This window comes from Zonotrichia albicollis, chromosome 5 (genome assembly GCF_047830755.1).
Source record: "Zonotrichia albicollis isolate bZonAlb1 chromosome 5, bZonAlb1.hap1, whole genome shotgun sequence".
NCBI classification, from domain to species: Eukaryota; Metazoa; Chordata; class Aves; order Passeriformes; family Passerellidae; genus Zonotrichia; species Zonotrichia albicollis.
This window is the reverse complement of record NC_133823.1, coordinates 33606170-33632040: the sequence shown is the minus strand read 5'-3', so window position 1 is coordinate 33632040 and position 25871 is coordinate 33606170. Positions and strand designations below refer to the sequence as shown.

The 25871-nt window shown below is 40.2% G+C and overlaps 1 protein-coding gene across 4 annotated transcripts in view; it reads right to left on the bottom strand.

Annotated features, from left to right (window-relative positions):
• GALNT7 (polypeptide N-acetylgalactosaminyltransferase 7) overlaps window positions 1-25871 on the bottom strand; it is an 88876-nt gene that overhangs the window by 36562 nt on the left and 26443 nt on the right. For all 4 annotated transcript variants that reach the window (XM_074541293.1, XM_005483803.4, XM_014264843.3 and 1 more), the window contains one exon: window positions 2303-2757. In XM_074541293.1, the coding sequence (XP_074397394.1) occupies window positions 2303-2757 (455 nt within the window). The remainder of the gene's footprint in view (window positions 1-2302; window positions 2758-25871) is intronic.

Genomic DNA, 25871 nt, shown 5'->3' with positions numbered 1-25871 from the left:
GGCAAACTTCACTGAACAAACCTGACTGCACTGGGTAACGCTTCAAAATTCTGATGCTCGAAGAAAGAGAGGGCTGAAGGGAGCTCTACCTACCTATGAACCAATAATTCAGTCTTTACCAGAAAGATCTTCCTCAATTAGCAATGCCAACTTACTATTAACAACAACAAAAAATTACTGTATTGCTCTTTGGCAGGATTCAAGTGAATGTTGAGTGGCCTTACCAGCCACAAAACCTTTTTAAATAGATCAGTGGAAGGAAAATAAATGGTGCATCCAATAGGTAATCTGCTACTTTTTGCTGCATTTCTCTCTGGTATTGGGGAGAGCAGGAAAGTGAGCATGTGGGAGCCTGAAAGCATAGAGCAATATCAGCCAATCTCTCACTGCTTCCCCCTCTTCTGTTCCCAGGAGACACACAGAAGCTATAAGCCTTCAACCTACTTAGGCAATTGTAAGCATCCCAGGCATTCAATACATAAAGTAAGGGATATAATGTTGTCTGAAAAATACCTTCTGTTCACCTTGTTTTTTTATGCTGTTTTGTTTGCTTGCTTAGAACATGAAATCATTAAATACTAAAACCTAAGTGATTTGAGCTGGTGGCTTTGACCTCACAAAGGCTTATCTGCAACTGTGCTTGAAGGAAACACTTTCTAAAATTCATCTCTTCATGGCTGTCCCTCCTCTTCCTCAAAGTATTTAATAATTTTTGGGAATATCTATTTATTAATGTCCTTCAGAACAGAAGACAAATTCAGAGATCACGTTAAAAATACTTCAGGAACCTACAGGTGTGGAAGTATTTGAGAGATACCACAGGCTGTCTGATGCTCTTCACCTAAAAATGAAGGGGAGGGAGTACTTTATTTCTGCTGCCAGAACTCACCAGGGCAGAGCCAGCCCAGTCCCACCTGCATGTGTCACGTTGCCACCTCAGATTTGCTGTCCTTACAGAGGGAAGAAATGCCTCAGCACAAGCAGCAGTGTCTAAGGAATAACCTCCCAAAAAGAAAATGCTGACCTACACAGGCTACCCAGAACATTCCTTCCCTTTCAGAAAGATCTCTTTAGTACAAAGGACCAACTTCTGCGCACAGCAAAGAAAGAAAAGCAAAGTGAACCCCAGGACAGCTGGCACTTCCTTGCTACCAGCAGCACACAGGCTTGGTCCTCTCCTCTGACTGCCAGGAAGTGGAAACCTTTAGTCAGTCACCTGAGGAACACAGCAAAAAGCAAAGTGAAATGCTGTGCTCATATGCTTCATTTGCTTTCAGGGAGTGCACATCACATAACAAATTCAAGCAGCTGCACATGCATGGGTATGAGTCAGACCCACAGCTGGCCAGTTCTCTCCTACCTTGCAAAAAGAAAACAAGACCCTCCATAAAGCCCAGAGCAGACCCCAGTAACCAACCAATGAACACCAACAGATTATTTACCACAGCTGGAAACATACAGCCCAGAGATTGGCACCCAGTCCAGGGATCAGCATAGCTCCACTGCTGGGGATGAGGGGGAAGGGAAAACTCCAAAGTACTTAACATCATATCTAACTTCATACACTGCCCACAAAGCCCCAACCAAAAACAGACTAAAAAATACCCTGCCATTAAATCAGTTTGCTCAGAAACACATCCCTGATATTTAACAAGGAAAATTATACAAAATGCAGATTAACCTGAGAGCAACATTGCCTTCAACATATATGAAAAGTCAGAATAGACTGTGTAGACCTGTTAGTAAATCCTGAGCAAATGTTAGTAACTTTCCAGAACTTCCCCACAACAAATGAGACACCCTTTCAGCAAGTAAATAAATGTTTTTTCTAAGACTGCTTTCCTCTTTAGGGCAAATGTTGTGAGAAACTGTTGGAAGACTACTCCAACCATCACTATGGCAGATCCATACTTCTGTTACTGCAGGTAAACAGGCAGTGTTTTAAAGAGAACAGTATTTCTTTATTTCTGTTCTCTATTGATGCTCCATTTTAAAGGCATCAGGGTAAATCGAAACTGAATAAGCTAACTAGCAGAGGGATGTCTACTAAAGATAATCCTTCCTGAAGGCAAATCTTAAGAAGTTATGGATTAAGAAAAGACATGACAATGAAGACTATGGCTAGACACGGAACATACAAATCTATGCAATTTGACACTAAAACAGACAACTCCAGAGATAAATCACTATCTAAATACTATAAGTATTCATGGAAGGAATCATTGCAATAGCATTAAGAAGAATATATGGAAACGTCCTATAGTACAGCACAGAACCAAGGGAAAACCAAAGGTTTGCTTACTCTTCTTGGCGCAGGTCATTGACGCTCCGGTCTAGCGAGATCATATCACTTGCCACCATATTAAACCCAAACTCCTTAATGCTGGCTTGAACAGATTCTTTGTAGTCTGGTCCTAAGACATATGGCTTCGCCTCCTCTCCAGGGCCACCAACAACTCCATGAGGCTCAGGCTCTTTGGGTTCAAAATTACCAAGGACTCCAGGTCGTAACACAGGGTCTGGGTATGAAAATGTCTGAGGTTTGAATGTGAGATACTGCCTCTGGAGGATATTTTGCTGCTTGTTATCAACACCATGCTGATTTAGTTCATTTTTGGCCTTATTTTTCCTTCGAATGGATTCCAAGTCCACTTCCACACCTTCAACATGAGGCCAAGGTACCACAGGTTTGAATTTCTCATTTCCGAGTCCATGGTCTCCTTTGTTTGGCAGGGGTCTGTTGGCTTCTTTGTCATCCTATATACACACACAGAGAAACAGCAGACCATATCAATTGATGATCCTTTATTTATTTGTATCCAGTAGCTTAATGCACTAAGAGTTGGTACTAAATATATGTTGAGCAAGCATGGAGAAGTCTGTTGAGGGGTTCAATGAACACATTTTACTAACGCTACTGACTGCTGGAGAAAATCACCAGCTGTTGTCCACACTTACCTTGGTGAGCTGGTTCTGGAAATGACCGAGTGCCCAAAGAATTCCCAAAGACCAAATACCCATGCAGGACCTGTACAGCTCAATGTAGTTTGAACTGTAGTTCAAACTGATGTGCAAGGGGCACTGACAGAGCATTTATGAAGGAGAAGGTGACACAGAGGCAAACAGTGCCACAGCCCACAGCATGGCATCCTTGGTCCCACAGTTGGACAGGGGGTGTTTCTGAGGCTGCCCTGGCTCAGACCTCTGCAGGGTCCCGTGGTTACTAGAGACCTCAGAAGAAACCAGCTGGCTAGAAACCAGCCTCAGCTGGGAAAGAGAGCTGTAACCATGAGTGATGTGGCACACTCATCTGTGGCAGCCACGAGCCACACATCATCCCTGCCCTCCACACACACCCCTGTCCCCCCAGCTCACTCCCACCAAGCTCCTCCCTCTGCTGCAACAGCTTTTTACAGCTGGGAGGTGACACTGGTGGCACTGGGGACAGCAGGCAGAAAGGAGATCAGCTGCATGGACACAGGCCGTCCTGCTTGGGGAGGCAGTGCTGGTGCTGAAGAGAACTGCCATGGCCATTGGCATCTCCTGCATCCTTGTTTAAAACCGCACTCCTCCTTCTCTCCACACCAAGAAATTTGAAGTTCTCACTGAGAAGCAGGGCTGGCATTTTGAAAACTGCTCAGCATTTTCAGTGATCAGTGAGGCTGGTGGGGTTAGAACAAGGGTGGGTGATTTTGGAAAGGCTTTGAAGTGTGTGAGTGTGAAGTCTCCAGAATACTGCAGCACCACCCATGAAAGCACTCCAAAACACACAATCACAACTTTTTCCAACACTACTGTCCAAGAGTATGACAGGGAAATGTTGCTGAAGGTTCAGATAGCCTGCTTAAATTGTTTATTTGTAAGCAGGACAAATGTTAGATTCTTCAGAAATCTGCAGAAAACAACACACATTTTAGCAATGTCTCAGAATCAAACAAAATTTTGAGATCAGAAGGATGATCTCATTCCATTCCAACCTGCTGAAGGCAGGTTCACAGTGAGAAGGGGTTTCTCAGAGGCTTGTCCAGTCACACCCATTTTGTCCAGTTTCTCAGGACAACCTGTTTCAGTTGCTTGACTCAGTCAAGTTTTTTCCCCTCATACTTCAGTAAAAGTTTCTCATATTGCATCTTGTCCTCTCAGTCTGCACCCCTCAGAAGATTTTATTTCCATTTGCTCTGCAACTTCATTTTTTTAGGGTGAAAAGATGCAATTAGAGTCCCCACTAGACTTTTTCCCAGCCAAACCCAGCCTCCCTAGCAGGTCTTTGCTAGGTCCTGGCATCTGGGAACATCTCTCCTGTGTTGGGGTAGTGTGGGAGGAAAAAGCACATGGAGCTCCAAACAGCTAAGCTCTTTCTAGGGCACCCACCCATTATGCACTCTGCCTTTAGTGCAACTAGGGTACAATGCTGACTCATGTCCATCTTCAATTAAACCACATAATACTTCCTACTACATCACGCTATTTTCCTGACATCATTCCACTTAAAAAACCTGCAGAAATTAAGAAAAACACAGTATACAATATTTCTAGGTTAACATGGTAACAGTGGGAGTCAGACTGGCTCCAATTCAAAATAAGGAGCTTATTCAAGAAATATTCTGAGTTCTCTGTTTGTTATAGTTTAAACAGGGAGGACATACAACATGCAGAAGTGTTAGATTGTTCTGTTCTTCCATCATCATTTTTTCAGGAACTCAAAAGTCAGTGTTGGAAAAGGGAAGTTTAGGGCATGTGAAAAGGCATATTTTGCAAGAAAGTCGAAGGCTGTCATGGATCTAAATAAAGCCCTGAGAGGACTTTTGAAGAGAGCATCATCTCACACTTACCCTAGAAATCAAAAGAAAGGCTTTGCCACTAGACTGCCAGAACACTGCTGAGCTCTCAGCTCACATCTAATTCCTGCTCTGAGTGCGGAGGCAGCTATAAAAGCCAACAAAACAGGCAGCATCATCAGAAATTCATGTATACTGCATTCATGTATTCAGTAATATTTATTTCTGGTCTCCACATTTCAAAAGGAGTCAGAAAAGTGCAGAGTAGGGTAACCAAAATGAAGCAGAAGGTAGAAAGGTATCTTGGGATGAAAGACCAGAAAGGCCACTCGCTTTTCATCTCCAAGACCCTGCAGTTTGGAGATGAAAGGGCTGAGGGGTATGCAACTGAAGTTTAAAATATCATGAAAGTCATGATTAAACCCATTTACTGTGATGGATGACAGGTCCATAGGGGACTGTAAAAGGGTTGTGAGAAACCCTCTGAAAATTTGAATTAAACAGCTGTAGATGCTGGAAGAGTCCAAAGGGAAGGCAACATAGAAAGTAGCCAGGTTTACACACTGCCACACTCAGTCAGCCACCCTGGATCATCAGTCTCAATCAGACAGGAATTTCTTATTCCCCTGGTTTGTGTGGAATTAAATAACCTTTCATTACACTTCCATTACCGATAAAACAGTAATGAGCTTCTACTTTGCCAATTCTTTAATTGAAGCATAACACCTCTGAAAGAAATTTGTTTGTTTTACTGCTGTCAGAACCGACTTATCCTTTATTAGGATAACATTAGGGTCCTAACATTTATTAGGATTACATTTAGCCTCATTATAACTGCTATGCACAATTTGCATTATAATGCATTTATCTGTAGTTCCCTTCTATGAACCAAATATATTCCATATTTGCTGGCATGGAAAACTATTTCATAAAACAAAGAAATTAAATACACAGGCACACTCATTGACCCCATTCCTCCAATATCTATGCTCAGAGGATAAATCAGATGAAAGCATTTGTTGGGGGTTAGCCCCTGCAAGCAGCTCAGCATGACTCAGCTGCTCACTCCTTCCTCCCTAACCCTGGACACAAATCTAAAACACAACAATCATAGGGGATGCTATGAAAAAAATGAACTTAATCTCAGGATTTTATGGACATTAAAAAAAATAGAAGAGGAACTAGCAGTGCTTAGGTGCATGGTCATTTCTCCACAGACAAGTGAGACAAGGATTTTCCAAATACTGTCTGGAAAAAAAGCAAAGTCAAACCATAATCAGAAAACTACTTCAGTCACCATATAAACCACAATGCCTTAGAGTTCGGAGCTTCTAGGGCTTCCTCTCTCTTTTATGAATTATGACCCACACCCCCTTTTAAAGGAAAAAAAAAAGGTAAATTAAAAATAAAAAAAAATTTAATCACTGTTCTTCACTGATTACAAGTTTGGCTCAGGCAAAAGTAGTCATACAATAACAGCTAAACTAAAAGGCCTGTGTATAAAAAAAAAGATAAAGCAAAACAACCTTCCTAAAGTGGCAAAACAAAATGGTGTGAAAATTATTTTAAAAGCTTTGAAAGACATAGTAACAGCAAAGTGAATGGAGGGCTCAGAAGAAGTGAGCACAACATGCACCTGAATACAGCACTTCTAGGTTGTCCAAAAACGACAGGAGAGAAGCAAAACCTACGAATTCTCTCACATCTGATGACAAATAACAAAACCTCATTACATCTTTATAAAAAGGACACATAATACAGAAAAAAGATTTTTCCACAGATCATTATCTTTTCCAATAGGATTGGACCTAGGATTCCCTGCCAGCTTTCTAGATCCAGTTTGGTTCATGCTTCTTTATTTTTTGAATGATTTTTTCACTCCTTAGGGAAATATGCATGAGTAACTGCAATGAGTGTTTCTGAAACAGTGATGTGATATAAATAAAGTCACTATCCTACTTGCAAATAAAAAAAGGGGGCCATTCATTGTCATTTTACGTCACAAATTAGGTGCCTTATTGCAGAAGACAGGAATGCAGTTGAAGGTATAGAAAACATAACTGTTTCCCTTTGAGAACGCGACTATAAATTATACAAAGTAAAAGGAAAGACTGTGAGAGGTCTTAATAAGTCTGCAAGATCACTCATCTGGTGGGGGGCTGGAGCTGTAGCTGGCAATAAAACTGCCAATGTGAAAGTCGCATAATCTGCTTTTCTTCAGTAACTAGTTCAAGACTGGCAACTCCCTAAAACTCTCTATTAAATTATGTCTGAAAAAAAATTATTTTAGAAAAGTGGGTTTGCTTGAGAATTTTCTTTTGAGAATTTCAGAATAAATAAAATAAGCAATGATTTCCTCAACCCAGTTGTCTGACTCTCAAAGGGTTCCATCCCATGAGACTTCACACCTCCCACCCCTGCCATGGTAGCCTCCATTTGAGCAAGCAGAAATTACACCTACTACAGCTGGTCCTGCAGACCAAAAGCACCCACAAATGGAAAAACACCCAGCTTCTCAAACAAGGATAAAGACAGAACTTCTGCTGTCACTTAAAAAAAAAAAAAAAAAGCAAAGCCTTTAAAATCACTACAACTTTTTGCACAAAATAGTCTGTTTCAAGTTCCACATGCAGCATTGCTTCTAAATCATATTTTGCTAAATCTTCCATCAAACAATTTTGTCACAAGATGACCCTGCTGACTCAAATTGAGGCTGGACTGTGAGGGTTCCTACGTCAGATATGAGCAATGACATTCAAGCCATCTGGCTTGAAAGGGCCATTTGCTGTCACAGTGCCTGGGCAAAACAGCCTCCATCCTGCTATGACTCCTCTCAGTACACTGCAGAGTGATGGAATGCTGCTTACATGCTCCGTAGCTCCTGCAATGACTTTTAAAACTTGTGGAAAATTAGAATAGATCATTTATGAGAACTCCAGAAACACAGAGATAAGTACCATTTGACACCAAGTTAGAGAAAACTGTAGAAGTTTAAAAATGCATGTTTGTAAAACTAACAGATTGCTAAATCCCTCCATTGCATGCTTTGTGCAATCCTAGTGAGAAATCATGCTGTTCATGGTGTTTGTCACCAGCAGTTTCAGGAAAATAGAATTCTGTAAGTTATATTTTTATGTTCACAGTCACCCTCAATTTGGACATATACTGACAATACAAAAGTCCATTACACAGTAAGTGCTACCTCTCCATAGTAGATTTCTGCCTCCTTAAATATCCTAGGGGAAACAGAACAAACTTAAACAAGATCAATTCCTATCTACCATCCCGGAATAAATTTTGGTACACAGAACTACCAGGACTATACAGCTTTGAACCACAAACACACTGCAGTGATGGCATCTCTGAAGAGCAAGTAATCTAATCCTACAAGAAAACAACCACATCTGTTATTTTTTTGGAGTCTTCAGCATGAACTTGGTCAGAAGCCACTTATGAATCACAAGTCCAACCAAATAAAAAGAAATTTGGTGATATAAACAAGCAAGCATTACACTATATGCATATTTACATATACATTAATATATAAAATATATTTATATATTAAAATATATAAATATAAAGATATTAAAAATATATAAATATTCTACTCACTAAAAAATACATAACACTAAAGTGTGAATGAGGTGCAAGAGCCACAAGCAGCTTTGGAGAAATGAGTATTGAGCAGTACTTTCATACTGATGTGTTTTGTACTCCCACTTATATCTGAGGAATGGCAAATAAAAGATTGTGGGTGGGATTTTATTTCTTCTTCTTTTTGAAATTTAATTAAAAGAAAAGCAGAGCAACTTCCTCCTTCACCTGTTTCCTAGATTTCACAGCATCTATCAAGCTGATTGACACGTGATACACTGCTCATTGCTCTGCACTATCCTTTATCCAACTTGTTATTTTGTTTTAGATCCCAAGTAGCTCTTGAAGAGGAAACAGTTTTGCCAGGAATAGATACCTGTAATAGAGCTGCTAATCATCAGCATTGAGAGAAATCCCTTTCCCACTCACTCCTTATGTCCTGTGTGATAAGGCACAACAAGACAATCACTAGCACATATAACTTCTGCAGTACAGAAGTTACTGAGTTTTCAGTGGATATCAGCAGACTACAGCCATTAATATTGACTCAGACCACTGAGAGAATAGTAAAGTAGCAGCATTTCTGAGCCCCCAAATTACCTCTGCTAGCCAAGGCAAAACAATTTAGTGGGGAGTAAGATAAAGAAGTTTATTCTATTTTATAGCTGACATTTCTGAGATAGGAGAGCGTTGCTTGAGGAAAAGTGGAGTGTTCAAAAGTAAAAAGGGCACATAGTAAAGGAGAGGAACTGTGTGTAGAGATGTGAATTTGGTAACAGCTCAATGCTCTGCTGTAATGAAGGAGTTTGACAGAATTTAACATTCAAGTTCCAATTGCATTAATCTACATGAGCCTCTGTATCACGGATTCCTATTAATAGATAAAAACAACCTCTTGTTATCTAGTAATGAGTCTAAAAATTAAAAATATTCACTGACATCTAAGGCCATCTCTGCTGGTCTTTGAATCTGTGATGTCAAGAAAGACACTGAGGAAGATAAGGCTTATTTCATCAACTTTATTTCATTTTTCAAATGATTGCTCCAAGAAAGTTCCCTGGGCAAAAAGACCCACTAGCTCTTCCTGTCCTCTTGGATGTCATCTACTTTGTCACAGCACAAGCATTTATCTAGGACAGTGACTTGAGGCTAGTGCTGCATACTGCCATGCTCTGCAGCCAGCACTTCACAAGGTCATCCACAAGGCACAGCAACTGCTACTAAGCTATGGAAGCCCTCAGATAACAAATCCTATGGAAGAAGGAACAATACTTTTTTCAGTCGAAATAACCTGATTCCCTGGTTGTTTACCTAACAGAAGGAACATAATCAATCCTGAGTTCCACCTGTTTACTTGCAGAATATCTTGTTTAAAGACATGCCCACATTTGGATGTCACTATGATACCCATCTAAGCATCCCATTTAAATGAAATTGCTCTGTTGTGACATTATCTCTCACTTGCAAGGGGAGCTAATGATACTTCTGTCATCCTCTTTGGCCTTGCTGTGTATGTGCCATTAAAAACTCATGCAAAGTAATGCAATCCTGCCACAACTGCTCTTTCAACTTGCACTGCTTTAGCCCCTGTCCCTGCTCCTCGCTCCATCTTCCAGTGACACTGTTCTCCCAGAATTTACTGCTGGATATGTCTCTCTTGGAGTCTGGATCTTCTGCAAATGCAATTGTGACATTCACGTGCTTCTGGTCCAGATTCAGCAATCCCCTTTGGGAAGTTCAGATACCTCCAATGAAAGCAGGGGCTACCCAGAGAGCTGGCCAGAGTGCTTGTGCTACATTCAGTCTCATAAAAATGCTGCCATTGGTCACCCAAAACTTGCAAACTGCACTCTCTCACCTTGAGGGGATTTTAGAGCACAAGAAATGACAGAACATGTCCTGCACCTTACCTATGTTACATGATGCCTCCTGAGGAGAGGTGCAGTACTCGAATTCCTGTGTGATAAGCAGTTTCACAATTAGACTCTGCCTGACTGAAAGCAAGTAAAAATAAAGACACTGAGCGCCTCAGAACAAATTACTGTAAAAAATAGCAGTCCCAATGTCCTCATCTTCACTAGCACTCAGTGCTTAGGGAATACTGAACCAGCTCTTAAACCTACCAATCTCATTCCTGATTGCTTGAGATACAACTCTTACTCAGCTTCTACACATCCCATCCTGCCATTTCTGGTCCTGCCACACTATCCCTGGTCCCATCTGTAGTTCAACAGTCACAGTGTGCTAAAGAAGCCCTGACAAAGATCCATTTCACTCAAAGCCCCCACTTATGCCCAAGAACTTTGCAGAACAATCACAGACTTATAGAATGGTTTGGGTTGAAAGAGGACCTTGAAGACCACCTATTTCCAGCCCCCCTGTCATGGGCAGGGGCACTTTCCACTAGACCAGGTTGCCTGGAACTACATCCAGCTTGGCCTTGAATACCTCCAGGGATGCGGTGTCCACAACTTCCCTGGACAACCTGTTCCAGCATCTCACTGCTTTCACAGAAAATACTTTTTTCCTACTCTATGGAGAGTGGCTATGGAGAGTACCATGTAATCTGGATAGTAATTAATGAAAGCTAAAATAGAAAGTCTCAGATAAATACCTGAATACACTGATATCAAAGAAATCTGACCTTGATTTTGTAACTTAAGGCTAGTTTTGAAGCAAGCAAAACAGTCTCTTATCATTAAGATTACAATCACTTCCAAGTAAAAGAAATATTCTTAAACTAAATTGCAAATCAAGCTGCTGCATTACCTAAGGGGATGTATTTCAGTCTCTCCCACACTCTAGGAATTGAAAACATGTTGGCACTAGTAACCTGTGCAATAAAAAGAACACAAAACCATATCTGCAGCTGCTTGCTGCAGAATAACAGAAAAGCTGTTAGAGGACCCTTGATAAGACAGAAGTATGATCCAAAGCCTCTTAAATCCTCTCCTTACAGACAACACACTAAAGATGACAGAAAAACTTTAAACTCAGAAGAGCAAGAATTTATTACAAGGTTATTACAACCAGATCAATTACCATTTTCAGTAGAAGAAAGCTGAAGCAATCATAGAAACACAGAATGGCTTGGGTTGGAAGGAACCCTAAAGATCTCTCAGTTCCACCCCCCCGCCATAGGCACCTCCTACTAGACCTGATTGCTCAAAGCCCCATCCAGCCTGGCCTGGATCAATTAGGACAGAACATAAAAAAGCACAAAAGCAAGTATCTTCCCACACACTGCATCTTTTCAGGTGTGGTTTTGCTCCTTGCTAATGAAACTAATTAGTTTACATTGTCATTAGTATGTATTTAGCATGGTAGTTCAACTACGAACTTCTGTAGAGTATCACCCACATTAATTCATTCTTAAACAGAGACTGCAGTGACTCAGAGCTCCAAGCAAGAAAAAAGCACCTGTTAGTTATATTTACCCTCAAATACACCATATGGGTTACTACACCATCGATGAGACACCACACAATTAAAAAAAAACAACCAAACTAATTTGTATGCCAGTTGACTAATTTCATGCTAAATCCAGCCATTTGACATTTTACTGTATTTTAGTTGTTCAGAACGCTGTTGTGATAACAGCCAAGCCCCATGAAGAGGCTGAAGAGAAGGAGAGCACCAAGCCCTGGGGTACAGCTCTTCTACTGCAACACTGGAGAGAAAATCTGCTCCTGGTAAGCAAAGCCCAGCAGATTCTGACCCATCTTTACAAAATAAAGTCTAGTTCCTTGTCTAGTCTTGAGAGCAGAGACACTGAGGACCCAATCAATTCCAGTTTTCCTTCTTTTCCTGATGCCACTCTCCACATCAAGTCTCAGTAGATGTCAAGTTGCATCTACACACAGAAAGGCCAACACCTATTGCCTAGAAAGTTAAACCTTTTTTCACTTAAAAATATAATGAAAAGAATTATTTTTCAACTCCTCAACCTGGAGGGTGCCTTGCTGCACAAGAGGATCAGCAAGGTGACTCGCTCCTGAAGCTGATGTGCCAGCAGCTGCAGGTATCACAGGAGGGGTAAAGCAGCACAAGAACAAGGCATTTCTGAAAAACAAGCACATGAAACTGGCTTCTAGGGACACAGCCAACTCCAGAACAATGTTTAAACAGATGAAGGCTATGGGAAATCTCCAAATACTCAGAATTCTGGTCAATCTAATCAATATCGTCATTGCTCATTTCTGTAAACATTTACTGCTACGTACTTAGTTCACCTTCTGGTCTCCTTTTCATTTCTCTCAAATTTCCAGTTTTGTTTACAATGTTGTGATGAGGACGATGCCATTACTTACCCTATTTGAGAAGGGCAGAAGGTGAAGGTAAGAAAATTTTCCAACTCTTTCTTCCAGGCAAAAGATAAATATCAGGAAATCTCTTTGAAAACTGGACCGCAGAAATGATGGCACAAAATGCAGGATGTATTTACCCTGTCTCCCTCCTCCAAGTGATTAGGAGCATAACATTTGCCCAGGGCTACGTAGCTTGGAGCAATATAATCAGATTTTGAAAACAATGTTTAGTCAGAATCATACTTAAGCTGTAGCAAATTGCTTCACAATACTTTGAATAACTAACACCTTTTCAGTCTATGATGCAAGAGAAAAAAGGGAAATATATCATAATTAGACAACTGTCCACAACTTTTCTTTTTAGAGGGATTTTATGAAAGCTTAACTGGAAAAATTCTGAGAATTAAGAACACAATGGACAATTGCATCATCTCTATGCTGAGTTGAGTGAAAGATGTAGAAGGGCCTCTAGATTTCAGGTCTTCATGATTCCTGGAGTATTTCTTACCCTCTTTGTTAAAAAAATTAAGAGGTTAAGAATGATTTTTTTTTTACTGTCTTTGCACTGCAATGAGAGGCTAGCAAAAGAGGACATTTTTTTAGTAATGTAGATATGCAACTTTATTGATTAATAAAAATTAAGAGGAAAAATAGCCTGAGTGCTTGAAAATAGTGTTGTATTGATGTCTTAGCCACACAGTATATGCTGATCCATGCAGTCTAACTCATTCTCAAGCTTTACCACAGTCTACTTCTGTCTTTTTTTAAATTGCTTTTTAGAATTTGATCAACTTTACCATTTTGAAAGCTTCTTCAATGAAACAGCCAGCTAAAGCTAAAAACTGCATTGTACACAACTTATACGTACAGTCCAAAACCCGCTTCTGCAAGTTTCATCTGAACTCCCAGAAGATTTCCAAAATTCAGAGTATTTATGTAATTTCCTTGTGTACTGCTTGACTAGACAAGAGAAGGGAAATAACTTGTGATCAATTGTGTTCTCTGTGATTTGATCTCATCTTTCCTTGGCCCTTCATTCCTGGCCTTTCCTACATAGGAGAATGTGTGTGGTGTTTGCCAATAAGTTAGTTATAGTCTACTGAACCATTGAGGTAAGACAGATTCTTATCTGCACCAAATACTTCAAAAAACCCCAAAAATCAACACAGCATACCCATTTGAAGCATAAAAAGGAAAAAAAAAACCCTGCAGCAACACTAAACTAATAAAAAACCAATATATTGAACAGAAAAATCAATCTTGGTAAATGGATTGCTCTTTCTGTGACACATACAGCTAGTGATATTGTTTGTTTTGCTGTGAGGTAAACATGATGAATATAAAAATCTATCTTATAGCCCTGCTTTAGAAGCTACATAATGTGTTAGCACAGCTGGGATATCTGCATCTTTTAGATAGCCAGCAAGAATGCTATAATATAATCCACAAACTTCCTAAATGGGCTCCACTAAACCAGCCTGTGCTTCCAGCTTTGCACATTTCTCTGCACTTGCCATGCAGTATCTTTTATTTTGAGCATGGAAGCCACTGTGGGCACCTTGAGACCATGGGGCCGATCAGAAAGGTGGCCATGCTGCACCTTAATTTCAAGTAATGCACTGCCCTGATATTTACTCTGTCAGTGCAGATGATCCATGGTGGTGCCACAATATAACCTTGAAGCTGTGTGAGACTAACGATCAAAACATTACTCTCCAAATGAACACTGGGAACTGACATCCCACTGCCTTCTCCTAACACAGCACCAAGGATTAACTTCTAGCCCTGAACACCTTCTGAGGGACTTCCTTACATCTGGCAGATCCTGAAGAGACTTTTAACACGACCTTTGTGCTTCCAGCTCAGGTACACTACGGCTGGCATTTCTGACCTCACACCTGGGGAAGATGCAAGTGGACAGCACTCTCCCATCTGCACTGACTCCCTGGCAATGGCACTGTAGCATTCCACTGTTCAAATTAATGGGTGTACAACACACACAAAGATACCTGAAGGTCCTTCTTGCTCAAAAGCAAAATGGAAGTCAGCTTTCTCAGCACAGTGCCTCTGTCTGCAGGATACTCTCAGCATCCAACCAGCATAGCAACAGGCATTTCTCTGCAGCAACACAATCTTTTCAACAAATGTTCACTTCTTGTTAGCACTTTTGTTATGAAATCTGAAGTCCTGGCAATTCAGACTCTCCATGTAAATACTGAGAATGGAACATTGGCTAAAAATTGATCTCAAAATGTCAGTGAGCCTTTCCTCAGGGTATAATCACCCCAGCAATGCTGTTTCCATCTGGAGCGACTTCCACAAGCCCTAGGCATGTGCATTACTTGTGGTTTCCAAACAGAGCTGCTAATAACTGCATTTTTGAAAACTGTGCCCTTCACTTACTGCATCTTCCATAGAAGAGACCTTACAAAGTCTACTTATGATCTATCCAGTTCATTAAAAGGATGTTTAAATTGGAACACAGTTCACTGAATCAAGACCTTTACGTGCCAGCCTTGCACTTCAACTTCTAACAAAGACAATTTTGTTAAAGTCTGTCAGAAAACTCAATTCAAAAGCTTTCTGCAGTCCCTGGGAAAGAGAGTCTGTTGTCTCTAGCACAGCAAAATTTGGCCCATAGCTGGAAAATGAAGAGTCAGTAAGGCAGCTCATACTTTAGTCTGACTGGGGAGTGAGCCAGTGCCTCCCAGGAGGAGGAACTGCAAAAGAAGAAAATTGTCAGTATTGCAATCTCCAATATTGAAGAGAAGCTACATACATCAGGCATCAAATACCACAGAAGGATGAACTGGCAAATGTACCTGGACAGGACAGTAAACAGTACAGAACTGTTTACTGTACATCAAAACAGAATCAGCAAAAGAAACCAAAATCCACAAGGATGATACTCTAATCAAAATACACTCTCACACACACACATCCACTGTGTTTTGCTACTGTTCAATAAACTGCAAAATTCTTATATAGAAAATGGTAAAAGAAAAGCAATATAAAAGAGCTTCTTCTGTAGAAGACCCTACATTACCAGGGTTGTCAGCCATGCCAGCATTACTACTGTCAATAATCAGTCACCTTTTGGGATGACGTGCTTTCTTTTGAGAAGTTCTTACACACAAATGACAACACCACAACATAAGAGCTCTGTTTAAGACTGCCAAGTTTGCAAGTTATCCAAATAAACATTTTCTCAATACGTGACTTTATCATCCAATACAGACTTGGACAAACATTGTAAGTTAAGATAGAAAAAAACAGATTGATTCACTCTTGCACTAAATAGTTCCAGTAAATTATATAGATAAAGCAAAACAAACAAACAATGCAAAAATTCCACCACAATGTGAAAATTTTCACTTTTCAATTCACTTCAATTAAAAAAATAACAGCTTAAAAAATAAGGTAGTAGGCACCTTTGCATTTATAATAATTTCAACAGAACATGAACAGCATAAGTCTATGCATTAGCTGTTGCTTCAGACAGAGTGTTTTACCTGGCTATAGCATATTTTCCTTTTGTTTAGTATAGCACTTCCAGTTCTTTAAATCCTGACAGTATGGCAACTGCAGATTTGTAAGGGATGTCAAATTTATGTAAGAGGTAGCAAAGGAAAAAAAAACCCAAAGAACACTTGCCCATTCTTCCTACAGAGTGAAGAAGCTCAAAGCTAACTTTCCCATTCGATTTAAAAAGCAAAGTTTGGAAGGCTTCTGAATGTCAACACTGATACATTACACTGATGTTTATCTTCCCATCACTGCAGATATACAGCAAAACCTGAAGGGGATATTTTCCATCTCTGCTGCAATGAGAACTGTGGAACAGCAGAAATATGAATTACAAAGATGCACCCAGTTCTTGCAGACAATTTATGAAAACTGTATTTTTTAGCTGCTGCAGATGAGCTGCCTTTAAATTTTTGTTTTTACTAATTTGTTTTGGATTTAAACCACTGTCTGATAGGTGCTGGATATTTCAGGCTGATGCTATGGAGTGGGATGGCTACATTTTTGCAGTTTACTTCCACTCCATGCATTTCTGTCCTGTCTGCGTGCCAACGCGAGCACCTTGACACCCTTTGCAGGCTGAGCTGGATCAAGGACTCCTCACAGACGGCTGCATGAGCACACCAAACGGATCTGGCATCCATGAGCAGGGCACACAGCAGTGCTGAGCTAGCTCAGAACAGGAGTGGGGCAAGCTGCTGGAAGCGAGGGGTAGCTGAAAACCAGAGTGCCTGGGAGCAGCAAAACACAGAGAACCCTGCTGCCTGCCCAGCTGTCCACAGCCATGACCTGGGCACAGGCATACAGGGGCTTGAGGCTGCCTGTCCTCAGAGCCCCTCAGCACCCCTGAGGAACACCAGGGACAGCAAGCATGGACACCGGGGACAGCAAGTACATGCAGAGTGGCAGGACAGCAGCCGCCTGACTTGGGAGGGTTGGTTCTTCTGTACCTTTAAAACAAGACTACACAACTCAACTACAACACTACACTGAGTCCAGAGGAGGGCCAGAGGGATGGAGCATCTCTCCTATGAAGGCAGGCTGAGACACTGGGGTTGTACAGCCTGGAAAAGAGAAGGCCTTTGGATGGCCTCAGAGCAGCGTTCCAGTACCTGAAGGCACCTACAGGAGACAGGGAGAGGGACTTACAAGGACAAGGGAATGGCTTCCAGCTGAGGGAGGGTCAGTTAAATTAGATATGGGGAATTAATTCTTTACTGCAAGGGTGGAGAGGCACTGGAACAGGTTGCCCAGATGCCCCATCCCTGGAAGAGTTGAAGGCCAGGTTGGATGGGGCTTTGGGCAAACTGGTCCTGGGGAAGGTGCCCTTTCCCATGGCAGATGATTTTTAAAGTCACTTCCAATCCAAACCATTCTATGGTCCTTGTGAACAAAACAAACACCAACAAACCTTCCCCACCAAGTTATTCTCCTTAAGCATTTCTCCTCTTTTGGAGGAGACCCACTTGGCTTTGCTGAGAAACCAGAGGCACAAAAGGCAGAACACTTATGGTCCTGAAGCATTTAGGGTCAGATACTCATGGTGTATTAAGAGCATCAGAAAAAAACCCAGCAGAATTGCTCAGCTGAGTGGTTATTGGGCCAGCACCCCCAAATCCTGTATCAGAAATAATCTAACTGGAAATAATCCAAGTAGGAGAAGCCCACAACAGTAAAACAGATGGTCTGGGTGAGGGGTGCTGCTCCTCTTCCACAGCAGCCCATGAGTGCTCTTCCAGGGATTCCTCTGCTATTAATGGTAATGCAGGAGCACTGTTATGCTCTACAAAACAAAGTATGCTTCTGTTAAGTATTCTTAGTGATATGAATCTCGCTTTCTTCTTTCAAGCCAAATCTACACACATAGGATTATTTTATCTCTTACTACAGAATGAAAGAGAGAGTTGCAGGTTCTTAAATTCATGGAGGAGAGGGAAGATGTGTATAACCAGAGGCTGCTCCACTAGGAGAGGGCACTTCTCTCTTTTCAGGAAAGCTCTGAGTATCAATAGAGTTTTCATTAAAACATTTATCTATAGAACTGGTGGCTTTCACAGCATGATGATTTGAACTCTATTTCTATGTGTCCAGAATTACCCCTTCCTTAGAAATTGCACCCAAATGTCAGGCAGAACTCCCTTCCATGTTCTTGCTCACTCTTGTATCCTATCTTTTATGCCACTCCAGCTAGATAAGAAAGGGTATTAGGGAATGTGTCAGCCTAGTGCTGGTATGTCTTCAGTCTGCAGACAAAATAAATTAAGGAACCAGAACTTTAGAATAAATACATTAAGGTAAAGGAACATCATGGAGGTTAACATGCACCGGGATAAAATCAGCACCAGTTATAAAACATTTGAATTGCCAAAACCGGTCTTTTTAATTTAGTTTAAAGTTTCTTTGAATACTATAGACAGTACAGTATAAAAGCATTTAAGGAACATTAAGAAATGACAGAATTAATAAATACATGTAGGGCAGAAAATGGACTTCCTACAGGAGAGCTGCTGGGGTTTGATGTTAGGCTATGAATAGATCTACTAAAAATACACTGCTGAAAAGTTTCCACATGTAAAGCCAAAGTGACTTACAGAATATCAGAAATCTTAACTTCCTCATCAGTAATACTCAGCTTTAAAATAAATGCCCATGCATTTTAGGAAATATATAAAAAATATGATGCTCTGCAATAAAGAAATCTTAGCTTGGAGAATAAAACAAGGAAAAAACCCAAACAATTATTTCTGTCATGCAAAAGCATTCTCATCAATGAACATGCTAAGGCATCAGAGTGAAGTTTATTATTTTAAGTGAATAAAATATATTTTTAAAGCACATTTTATAGCTAAAAATTATAAGGAATTCTGCTTGCAACATTATGCCTTTGGTAACACTAAGTAGTACATTATGGTTGCTAGATAAATTATAGATAAAAGATCTGTCTGTTTCTTAGAAATCAACAGCTGTGAAGCCATTCTTGAAAAATTATGATTATTGGAATTAGATTGCAAACAGTATTTCGACAAGTTATTGGTACAGAATAAATTCTTGCAAATATCATACGAGATAAAACATGTTCAAAAATCTGTTCAATCTGCCCCTCCTTTACAGCAATGCTAACTGGCCAAGTCTATCAGTAAAAACTTTGGTGCTTAATGTTTAAGGCTCTTTAATCACAGACATGAATTGTAGAGTTTGAAATGAAAACTTAATTTTTGCATAAAACCCTTAGCATGTGACAAACCTGTAGGAAAATATATTGCCTAAACTATTATAAAGTCAAGAGGAGAAGTCTGACCATTTATCTTTCTTCCTTACTTCCATGCCACTTAATACCTTACTGCAATGCAGGAAAATTCTTAAGCTGTTGAACAGGGGGTTGTGAGAATAAGCTTAATTAACTCCCCAAATTCCCACACAGAATGAATGATGAAAAAAACCAAAATGAACAGGAAGAAAAGAAACAGAGTAAAATGAGGTATTCATCCTTCAGATGAGGATGAGATTGGAATAAGAACATGAAATAATCAAGATATAAGTAAGATCAGCGCATCTCACTGCACTAACACAGACTTGTGCTGCCTGCAGTCAATCAGTGATCACCATCAAGGCTCCTTGTAAGGATCCAACCATGCCTCTGTCACCTGATGCAAACATGCAGGATTATTTTATAAAGTTTATTTTAAGGAAGAAAACCACATCCTTATTTCCAGTAAATACAAATGTTAAGAACTGAGCATCAGTGTCTCACACACCTCACTGTGAGTCAAGCAGACTCTCTGTTCTCTGCTTAAGAGCAAAATCGTAACTGGGTACCTCTGATTACCTGCAGTCCCTGTGTGCATCTCACCACACACACACATGTGAGTCAGCTTTGATTTAGAAATTATGCACCCCTGGGAAATATTACCAAAACAAATGCCTCCCAAAGAGGCACAAAGCATCTCTCAACCACAAGATCTAGGCATATGAGAATCAGACAAAAGGGGACATAGGACAGATGAAGTGTGCTCAAGGACAACAGATTTCAAAGAATTTTAATTATTTCTAAAGTAGGCCAACCCCCAGGACATATCCATTTCATCCAGAAAAATTAATCCAGCCTGCTCCCTGCCATCCTCTTTTCCCAAGGCCCCTCAGGCATACACAAAGATTAAAAGCTACATGAACTATCCTGGCAGTCTGCTCCCTTTTATCACAACAGCTTGACAACTCCCCTGTCATCACCAGTCTTGGTAGAAGATAATAAAGGGAGCAAAACTTGTTAACTCCCTGAGAGGTGACTGATGTGCCTATTCATGCAAGAGGTAAGCCTGCTCTCCAAGACAGTAACTCTGCATCTTGCAGAGATTTCTCCCCCACTGTTTCTCTACACAAAATAATGGTGATGACTTTGACACTTTGCACACCTACTCACTGCTCTGTCAATGAGCACTCAAGGGTCTCATCATCCACTGCCAAAGCTGGGCCAGAACAACCAACTAGAGTCGCCCCAAGTTGGGCATCAAAGTCTTGTCCCAAACCTGATTCCAGTGTCACGGACAGCTGCTCTGGCTGAGGATGGTTTTCAGATGATTTGAAGGATGACATTATGCCTGGAACTGCTCAAAGAGCTTGACAGCCTCACTGGCAGGTTAACATTTCTTGGCCTTTCTTAGCCCAAACTTTCCTGTAGTGTTTACATAAGTAAAAAAATAAGCACATATTTAAGTAAACACAGTGAGGGACAGAAGACTCACCAAGATCACATACATATGCATCCAAGGAACCAATTCCAAGTCTTACTTCAGACACCCAGGGCTGAAATACCTCTGCAGAGAGTACTCGAGAGTACCACTTTACTAACTTGTTTTTTACTAATTAATGCTGTAGGAGTACCTTACTTGCATTGACTGAAATGTCAGAATTTGGAGCTGAAGATCTCCAAAAAGCTATCCAAAAGGAGCAGGAGATTCTTACCACTCACCAACAAGAGCTGAGGCACAGGAAACCCATGAAGCATTGTTCTGCATTTGAGGGCTCTTGGCTAAGAACTCTGTGATTAGAAGTGAGTGATACATTTCCTATGGCTAGAATCTCACATTCCATCAGAAGAAGCAAACAACAAAACCCCACCTACTGCACCTTTCTGTCTCTGCTGTTTGCTGAGACACTGTTCTCATGCTGTCACTACTGCAGGTCCTGGCTCTGCACAGGCAGAACAAACTGCACAGAGGGGACGGAAATAAGGGTGGAAAACATGGAAGGGGCGAGGAAAAACCAATATATTTCATAGCTGTGGTTTAAAGCTTCTCATAGACTTTGAAATGTTAGAATAACACTGTGGGAGATGGAATAGCAGAGGCAGAGCAGGAGAAGCAGTCCAATAAAAGCAATATATTACAAGCCTTGAAGAGCTGACTTCAAGGCCTCATTTAACTGAAAGTGTAGCAAAACTTGTTTCAAGACTAAAGCGTGTAGAGAACAATTAATTTCCTCTGAAGACCCCATTATCTTAATGCTTTCTTTCTTGATCCTCTTTTCTCAATTGGAAAAAAGAACTTTTTTTAAGACGTAGCTTGGTTACTTTTTTAAGGTTTTGCTTCAAAATGTTATTACAGATGAGACATTCTCTACAGCAAATTTAAAATGGTAAATAATTCTCTGCCATAGATAGAAATCTTAATAAATAACTCAAAAGAAAGACAATGCTTCAAAATCTCAAAACCATAAAGGCAGGAACTGAGAAATAAAATATGATGCTATGCTTTGGCCCTTTGTTCATTTATTAATGCTTAAAAAGAAAATGTTTTACTGCAGGTTAAAACCAAAGCAAATTTTAATCCCCAAACTGTGGCAAAAATGCGTGAATATGAAAAAGACGATACTTTTGATTTCATTAAAAACATTGTATTTTTTCCTAAAACACAGTATTTAAAATAATACCTTTCTGCCTTATTAACAAATCAACTCCAGTCAGAATAGTTCTTGCTGAGCCATTTCCATTGCCAATTTCTTAAAAGACAACAAAAATAAGTATGAAACTTTGTGGGCTGAGCATCATCTGCTCATGCTGTAATTTCATTAAAAATTATATTTTGAGACTGACACCTGTAAAGCAAGTTTTCCACATGTAAGCTGGTATACTGTTTTTACCTTTTACCTTCCTTCAAATCTCTCCTGCTGCTCAGAGGTTCACACATCAGGGCTGACTGCTGCTATTTGCAACCGAACGTTCACCAAGGAAGTCAAAGGAAAATACATTGTAGCCTAGGAAAGCAAGGGCAATACTAAAAAATGTTACTGCGTTCAGGGATTAGAATGAGGGATGCAAGAAAACACCATAACAGAAAGAGCAGCATGCAATTAGTTTATTACAAGAGAAAGAAAAAACAAAAGAGAAATTTGTTCCCTTGCAAAGAGGCATGCTTATGCAGGGAGAAACAAGCTTATTTCCTGATGAATACAATTATTTTTAAAGCATCACCTCTTAATTACAAAAGTAGCCATTTATGTTTCAGTAATAATGTCTGTATGCAGCCTGGTAAGAAAATTATTTTATTTCCACATGGGAAATCCATGGATTTTCAGAAAATAGGAATTTTGTGCTATAAAATGCACAAATGTGCTATAAAATGCGTGGAAGGAAAGCAACAACCTATTTCAAAAACAGTTTACACTGTTTTGGGTTTTTTCAAATTTCAGAACTGCTAATTCAAATTATATTCAAATGAATAAGCAAATATTTCAAAATTATTTGATCCCAAGCAAAGGGAACACAAGAAGGATGTTTGTTTGAAAAGCAAAGGTAGAATACAAGTATCAGCTTTCTTCTCCGTATCTTTGTACAGCTATTAACAACAAAATACCTTTTCTACAAAAGCACATATCTCCCCCACAAGCTCCTTCACAGAGGAGGAGGCTATAATTAAACTGATAAATCCTAATCTGCCACAAAGCACAATCTTAAACCATTTAAACTCAGTGGGTTTCTATAAACTTAATTTTTAATTCTACAACCAGTATTAATCTAAAAATCCAGAAAAGCCCCAAATCCAAGCCTAAACAGTAGCACAGGCTGTGAGGACATGCATGCTGCTGGCTGCTAACTATTCCCCTTTGCTGAGGGCATCTTCCTTCCTCAACACACCCCTGAGCACGCACTTAGAACTGCGGGGAACCTCACTCATCCAAACCGTGCCTAACATAATGCACTGTGAGGCAGAGGTGCACTGCGAAAGACAGATTCAAGCAAGATAAATTCCCTTTGATGTACAAAATATTAAAGAGAACTGATGGAGGAGGTGGCCTTTTGACCAGCATGAGCTCTACTGGAGTTGAAGCTGATCAGAACTGCAGGGGACAATAAAATGATTTCCTTAAAATACATTGTCAAAAGGCAATGCAGAAATGACATCAGCCTGTTACAGGAGGAGCATGGTGACCCCGCAGTCAGGGATACTGACAAGGTGAAGATATTTAATGCTTTCTTTGCCTCTGCCTTCAACACTGATGATGGACTATCCTGGCTGTGAAAATGTTAAACTGCCAGTTGACCCTGAAGATCTGAGGAATCTGCTGCTCCACCTGGATCCATATAAATTATGGGGCCTGATGGGATTTATCCAAGAATGTCATCACAAAGCCTCCCTGGGTGACTTTTGAAAGTTCTTGGGAATCTGTAGATATCCCAGTTGACTGGAAGTTGGTTAACAATGTTCCAATTTTCAAAAAGGCCAAGAAGGAGGACCCTAGAAACACAGGCCTGTCAGTCATTTCAGTGACTGGTAAAGCTGTGGAGGTTATTCTGGGAAGTAATGAAGAATGCCTGAAAGACAACACAGTCATTGGTCACTGCAAGTGCAACTGCATGAGGGGAGCAAAACCCTGCTTACCAAATCTGATTTCCTTTTATGACAAGGTAACCCAAGCAGTTGATCAAGGGAAGCCAGTCAATGTAATCTTTTAGGATTTTCCTAAAGCTTTTGATACCATCTCTCAGCATCCATCTGGACAAAACATCCATCAGACAGCTGGAAAAGCACCAGTGGTGACATGACCCGAGGGAACGGCCTGATGCTGCGTCAGGGGAGGTTTAGGTTGGATATAGGAAGAGATTTTTCACCCAGAGGGTGGTTGGGCACTGGAACAAGCTCCTCAGAGGAGTGCTCACACCACCAAGCCTGACAGTTCAAGAAGAGTTTGGAGAACACTCTCAGGCACATGGTGTGACTTTCAGGGGCTTTGCAGGCTGGGAGTTGGACCTGATCACCCCTGTGTGCCCCTTCCAACTCAGAGTACTCTGTGAAGAATCACAGAGTATGTTGCTAATTTTAAACTAATCGTCCAGAGCAGACATTTGTTTTCCATACTCACAGAGTAAATCTAGTAATTAAATATAACTGTTGCCAGACTTAAAGTCCTCTCAGATTATATGGCCTAGTTACTGTAAAAAGCATCCTCCCAGCCCCCCCCAAGGTAGAAGTCAAACCTATTAAAGTAACAGCTTATCCTGCCCTATTTCCACTTGGCAGTCTCCCGTAATGCTGATTTAATATCTGACAAAAATAGGACAAAGACGCTGTCATTTTTGATTAGAGAACGTCAGCTCAATACAAGCAATTTTAACTCTGCTGAGTCTGGGTTAGGGAAGGTGAATGCTGCTTGGCCATGTGGAGAAAAATCTACATATCTACTTCTGTCGTCCTGATGATCCAATGAGTTTTTTGCAATAATGAAATTTACTAGCATAGAATTTCTACTACTTCAGCTTAGCCATCCATATTCAGTAGCTTTAAAACTGAAAGTTAACTATTACCTAGAGTTTCATTTAAAAGAGGAATTTATTACATGTTATTTTCAATGCCCCACTATTTGGTGCCTAGGCAGCACAAATTACCACTTCTATTTTTTTTTTTCTCCCAAAAACACAAATTACAGACTACCCAATTGATGGTGCTGATCCCAGTTTCTGTGGTGTTACTCACAGTTTATTCATTAGGTACTGCAACAGATTAATAGTTTTACCTGTGTGATCCCCAAGACAGATATAACCACTACATTTTTGTTGCATTATCTTACCTAAGTGTGCAGGGTCATCTTTCATCCTATGCCGAGGATGCTGCCAAACATTCCCTGCATACTCTAGATCCCTCTGCTCCTGCAATGGGATTCTTGAAAAGCAAATGCCAGTCTTAGCTTAAGATCTTTGATTTTTCAGCTGTTCAGTTCTCTTACATTATTCACAAATGGTAACACTTGGGGCTAAAATAGGACAAAAGGAATCTTGTCACATACATAAAAACTGCCCTTTGAAGAGGAGCAGACATATACATAATTAACAGTCTTGAGATAATGAGTTCTTTACCTAACTTAATACAATGGTTTTTGAATGACAAGAGAGTTCAAGAAATTTTGAATATAATTTATATATGTGTAGCAAATTGTAGGTATTATACAGGCTTTCTTTTTTTCCCCATTTTTTCACATTATTTGCTCTGTGGTCATTGATTCTGCAACATAACTGGAAGCGTTTGTCAAATTATTTCCCTTTGAATATGATAGGGATTGGGGTTTTATAATCTCCCAAGGGTGTCAGATTTTTACAAGCTTTTTCAAAGCAAATTTAGATAAAAGCACATATTAAAAAATATAATTTAATATCTCAAAACATTTTGCCTATTAATGT